We start from the raw sequence: 6,274 nt of genomic DNA, 5'->3' as shown, positions 1-6,274 counted from the left end.
TATTTATTTTAATTAAAAAAAAATTTTTTTTTTTGAGACAGACTCTTGCTCTGTCACCCAGGCTGGAGTGCGATGGCACCGCCTCAGCTCACTGCAACCTCCACTTCCCAGGTTCAAGCGATTCTCCTGCCTCAGCCTCCCAAGTAGCTGGGACTACAGATGCATGCCAACATACCCGGCTAATTCTTGTATTTTTAGTAGAGACAGGGTTTCACCATGTTGGCCAGGCTGGTCTCGAACTCCTGACCTCGTGATCCACCCACCTCGGCCTCCCAAAGTGCTGGGATTACAGGCGTGAGCCACCGTGCCCGGCCTAGAAATCACATTTTTAAAAGATTAAAATAAATAAATAAATACCACTAATCCTTACTAGGAACCATTCTCAACCTTCTACCTTCAATTTCTAATCTAGTATGAACTATTATAATAAATATTTTTACATTTAAAAAAGATTGTATCATCATACCTCTCTGTTAACATAATTGGCTTTTCCAGTGGCTCTGCAGGAAGTTTATGATTCTCAAGAAGTCTTTTAAATAGCAGGGCTTCTTCTACTCTATATGGATTTAATAACATTACCTCTGTTTTGGATGTCATTAGCCATGCATCAGGAAACCTGAGATTGTGGATCAAGCAAGGTTCATCCTTCTCTTCTAAGTCAACTTTGTTTTGTTTCTCAAAATTTATTTTTAAGTTTTTCATAGAAAAGGGGATCTGTACCATTTTAATATTTTGACTCCTTTTTTCAATTTGGGACTGAAGGAGTTCATCAAGTTTTGGTTGATTAGATAATGAGGTTTTCAACTTGTGCTTCTGGGCCAAATTCCATGCACTGGTGGGTTTTATCTTTTTTCTGCCATCTTTTAATGATATTTGTGACTCCTGTTCAATGGCTCTCTTCATTTGACTATTGTATCGTTCCAAGTCTTTAGTAGCCTTCTCTTCATATCTAAGAACAGAAATAAAATAGAATTAATGAGATCATAATCAGAAATATATTAACCATCTGAATTTTATAAAACTAAAGAACTGGTATTCCAGGTATAATAATGACAAAGGAACATGTATTAGACTAACTCCTCAATATAACTATGATAAACACTGAACAAAATATAAAAATCAGTTATTGGCCAGGCATAGTGATGGTTCACGCCTGTAATCACAGCACTTTGGGAGGCCGAGGCGGGCAGATCACCTGACGTCAGGAGTTTAAGACTAGCCTGGCCAAAATGGTGAAACGTTGTCTCTACTAAAAACACAAATGTTAGCCAGGCATGTTGGTGTGCACCTGTAGTCCCAGCTACTTGGAAGGCTGAGGCATGAGAATTGTTTGAACCCAGGAGGCAGAAGTTGCAATGAACCAAGATCGCGCCACTGCACTCCAACCTGGGCGACAGAGCGAGCCTGTCTCAAAAAAAAAAAAAAAAAAGAAAAGAAAAAAAGAAAACAACAACAAACAAGTACACAAACAAACAAAAAACCCTCAATTATTTAAAGTAGGCACTGAAGAACAGCCAAAAGCAGGAAGAAATTAGAATGGATTCACTCCTCGGGGAGTGAAAAAAGAGACAAGAGTCCCACATTTATAGGACTTCTAACCAGAGGGCAGTGCTCAGTATTAAGGGGGACTAGGGTGGTCAGAACTCAATCAGAAAGTTGCACTCTTATTAGCCTGAGTCACCAGGACATAGAGCTATCTGCTTCCAGAACAACTGAAAATTGAGAAAGGAAATCCCAGAAAATTCCATGTGTGGGAACCCAAAGGAAAACAACCATTAGAAGGCTAAATGAGCTGAACAGAGATTTCAGCTGCTGCCCATTGCAGGGGAAACGTTTGGAATCTGAATTCCACAGTTTCATGGCCTGGTAAACACTTTGGGCTTTCAATTAAAACTGGAAGAGGGCCACATCTTAGGATAAAAAACCTATGTCCTAAACTAAGGAAGTTGCCCTGGGACCAAGAACAAAATTGAAACAGCTTCTCGTTAACAAAGTATAAAACAAAACCTCCATAAGCTCAAGGTGATCTGTTAGTAATTTAAATACCTGGTAGAACAAAAATCAGCACTTTTCAGAAGAGGATAACAGAATCTAGAATTTTAAGCATACCACCCACAATGCCTGCTATACAATCAAAAGTTACCACTCTAACAAATAAAACAAGAAAATGTGAGTCATGGTCAAAAGAAAAAGTGGTCAGTAGAAGCCAGCCTCAAGATGACCCAGATGTCAATATTACCAAAAAAAACCACTTAAAAACAGATTTAATAAATGTTTAAGGTATTAAAAGATTATCATGAGAGAATAGAAGGGGGAATCTCAACGGATTAGTGGAAATTATACAAAAAAATACAATGGAAATTCTAGACCTAAAAAATACAGTAACAAATTAAATATTCACTGGGTAGGCTTAACAGCAGATAAAAAGATGACAAAAGAAAGAGTCAGTAAAGCTGAAGACAGATCAATAGAAATGATAAAATGTGTTGTTTTCACAGAAAAGTGAAGACAACTGGAAAAGCATTGCAGTGACCTAAGGCAAAACAAACAATCTAATATATATGTCATGGGAGTCCCAGATAAACAATGGAAAACTGGGAAAGAAAATAAAATGTGAAGAAATTAGGGTTGATAATCAGCAAACTTGGAGAAATACAATTTACAGATGCAAGAAGGTCAGCAAACCTCCCAAGAGAATAAATGCAAAGAAATTCACAGGTAGGTATATTACATTCAACTGCTGAAAACCAAAGGTTAAGATAAAATCCTGAAAATAGGAAAAAAACAGTACAAAGAGGAAACAGCAAAAATAATGGATATCATAAAGAGCAATGCAGAGGCAGATGACAGTGAAATCNTCCAGAGTAGCTGGGATTAGAGGCGTGCACAACCACCCCAGCTAATTTTGTATTTTAGTAGAGAGGGGGTTTCACCATGTTGGCCAGGCTGGTCTCAAACTTCTGACTTCAGGCGATCCATCTGCCTCCGCCTCCCAAAGTGCTGGGATTACAGGCATGAGCCACTGCGCCTGGTCAACAGTGAAATCTTTTAAGTGGCAAAAGAACCCAGAAGCCAGCTATATCATTAAAAAAAAGTCCTTTAAAAATGAAGATGAAATAGACGTTTTCAGATTAAGATGAGAATTAGTTGCCAGTACGTGTGCACAATTAAGGAGAGTGACACCAAATATAAGTGAAATTATACTTACAGGGTTTTTACATTTTATTAACTCCAAGTAGATTATGATAAGGATGCATAATGTAATCACAAAAGCAAAAAGTAATGGAAACTCAATAAAGAAATTAAAATTAGATAATGAAATATATTCTTTTAACCCTAAAGGGCTCCTCTCCCCCCCAAAAAGGAGGAACAAAAGAACAAAATGGAGATAGGACAAACAGAAAACAAACAGGAAAATGGCAGACCTAAACCCAACCATATCAATTATTATATTACATGGACTAAATATTGCAATTCAAAGGCATAGATTATCAAACTGAATTTAAAAAGTAACACCCAACTTTGTCTACAAGCGTTACATTTTAAATATAAAGATGGGGTAGTCTAAAAGACTGGAAAAAAAGATACACCATGCAAATAGTAAGCATAAGAAGCCAGAGTGGCAGGCAACAGTGTATACTCCTCCCTCAGTAACTGACAGAACTAGAGACCCTCCTCAAAAAAAAAAAAAAAAAAAAAAAAAAAAAAATCCTCAAAGCTATAGAAGATTTTAGCAATATTATCAACTACTTAATACTTAACTGACATTTTGGAACACTACCATCTAGCAACTGGAGAATCCTGATTCTTTTTAAGTGAACATGGAACATTTGTTGAGATAGAACATACACTGGGCTTTAATTCTCATTACTTTTCAAAAGATTGAAATCTAACTTAGCATTTTCTCTATCCATGAAACACTTAAATTAGAAATAAAATATCCGGAAAAGCCCCAAATATTCGGAAAGTAAACAACACAATTTTACTCATAATAGCCCCAAACTGGAAACAACCCAAATGTCTATCAACTGGAGACTGAACAAACATATTTTGGTATATTTATACAACTGAATATTACTCTTTGATTTAAAAAAAAAATAAAAAGAAGAAGAACTACACTGGCTGAGAGGTGGCATGAGGAAACATTCTGGGATGATGGAGATGTTCTCTATTTTGTCTGGGGTGATGTTTATGTGTGTGTAGACATGTATGAAAATACATCAAATTACACCGTTAACATCTCTGCAATTCACATTAGGTAAATTTTACCCAGTTTAAAAAAAAAAATTTTAAGAAAGCGTTGAGCCACAAGCAATCAGAATTTCTAAGAGAGGATGAATAAAGAAATGGATTAATTCCAGATCTGAAGAGTTCCTTATAAATCTGCTTTAACATCAACATAGAATAGACAATTCCCGAATAACACAAAAGAAAATTTATGTATATAATACTTCATTTAGTAACTGCTAGTGAAATTATAGTCACTACAATAACCACAAAACAGAAAGTATGTGATTAGCTAATTGTTAATATTTTTATTCTCATTTTAGTCATCAATGAAAAGATACATTTAGATAAACTAAACACACCCAAACCATCTAATTTAACTCAATTTCAATGGTACAAGATAATGGATGTTTGAAAAATTATACTTGATAGATTCTAAGAACTCAAGAATAAAAAAAAAATTACACTGGGTAGAAAGTTAAGAGATCTTTTGTCAACAATATGAGAAAAATGAAACTTCCAGGGCCAAAGACCTAGCACAGCGGTTATGTCACCCCTTTTCTTAAAAAGTGATACCTGGATCCCACCCTCAGAGCTTTTAATTCTCTAGGCCTAGGTTGAGATTGGGCAGCTCTGTTTTCACAGAGCTCCACAGGTTATTCCAGTACATACCCAGAATTGGAAACTACTGCTATTTGTTCAGCAAAGTGTGGTGATTAAGCACACAGACTCTGAAGACAGCCTGGCTTGGTTCTGCCACTTAGTAGTTCTGTAAACCTATGAAAATTATTTAATCTTTCATGTCTCATTATGTTCAACTGTAACATATGGATAATCTACATCTACTCAGTTTTGTTGTGAGAAATAAAATGAGTTAAAGCGTGCCAAGTACTTAGAATACTACTTAGCACAGAGTAAATGGTGATAAATGTTTTGCTGTCATTATTTTCTACCAAGAAACAAAAAAATCTCACAATGAAGGGGTGAGTAATGGTTGGAAATTAAGTAACTTTGCTAAAAGATTATTTTTTAAGAATGTTTTAAACTTGGGACTAGAGAATTAAGGTTATCTCTAGTCTCATGCTCTTAAAACACTAACTGAATTTTATTTTATATATATATAATAATCTCAAGGAAAACTATGGAATGTGAAGAAATAAAAATATTATTGAGAGAACAGTGCTGTTAAAAGTGAGATTTAAAAGACAGGAGATCACAGCATGGCATGTAATTTGTGCTCGGTACCTGTCTGCTGAATGAAGAAATGTTATCTGAATAAGATTATTAAAAAAAGACCTTGTTTCACTGTAAACTACATTAAAAAATGGCTCCTTTGGTTACTTACCATGCCATATTCACAATTTTAAAGCTATTTTCTACTTAGAATCTGAGGTTCTGGAATAGCTATATAAAACACATGATTTTCAATAGTTTACTTTCAACAGGTCCTAGAAATAGTATTTTAGCTCTTAGACATTCAAATTAAAGATTTTTCCTGTGCGGTGGTAAAATGAGTTGAAAACAAAGGTCACCATTTGTCATTAATTATAATGTGCAAATTTTCACATATGGTACTCATCTTTGGGAAATATAAAAAGTTATGTCCAAAGGAATATTAAGTAAATGTTAAGTACAAGCAGCTGCTACCATTGTACTTAATGTCAAGAAGGGATTTAGTAACTTGAATGGAAAATATCCATCCTGATTTGACCAGAAGTCAATTCAAATAATGTTCTCGTGATTAAACACTGCATTTAGTTATAAAATTTATCATTTTCATAATCCCCTAATTGCAATATTTTTCTTAGTTTAAATAGCAATATATTCATAAATATTGCAAATGAAAAGCTCAAGCCAACATCAACTGAGACCCCAGTGGTAGGGCACATGGCCCAAACCTGGATTTTAATCCACTAGAACAAAGGTGAGGAAGGAAAAAAACAAACAAAACTCCAGAAAGGAAGAACTAAAACAATGGAAGTAACCCCTGACTCCAAAATCTGTCCCAAGCTCTCATCAGAATTTTTTTTTTTTTTTTTTTTTTTTT

General features: G+C 35.0%; 1 protein-coding gene across 6 annotated transcripts in view; it reads right to left on the bottom strand.

Annotated features, from left to right (window-relative positions):
* PMS1 (PMS1 homolog 1, mismatch repair system component) overlaps positions 1-6,274 on the bottom strand; it is a 91,283-nt gene that overhangs the window by 12,606 nt on the left and 72,403 nt on the right. For all 6 annotated transcript variants that reach the window (XR_001884056.1, XR_001884054.1, XR_001884058.1 and 3 more), the window contains one exon: positions 467-949. Coding sequence is in view for 1 of the 6 variants with exons in the window: in XM_017865592.1 (XP_017721081.1) it covers positions 467-949 (483 nt within the window). In the remaining 5 variants the exon portion in view is untranslated. The remainder of the gene's footprint in view (positions 1-466; positions 950-6,274) is intronic.

Source organism: Rhinopithecus bieti, unplaced genomic scaffold (genome assembly GCF_001698545.2).
Source record: "Rhinopithecus bieti isolate Rb0 unplaced genomic scaffold, ASM169854v2 scaffold_2827, whole genome shotgun sequence".
Taxonomy (NCBI): domain Eukaryota; kingdom Metazoa; phylum Chordata; class Mammalia; order Primates; family Cercopithecidae; genus Rhinopithecus; species Rhinopithecus bieti.
The sequence above is the reverse complement of the archived record's forward strand: the minus strand, read 5'-3'. Positions and strand labels throughout refer to the sequence as shown.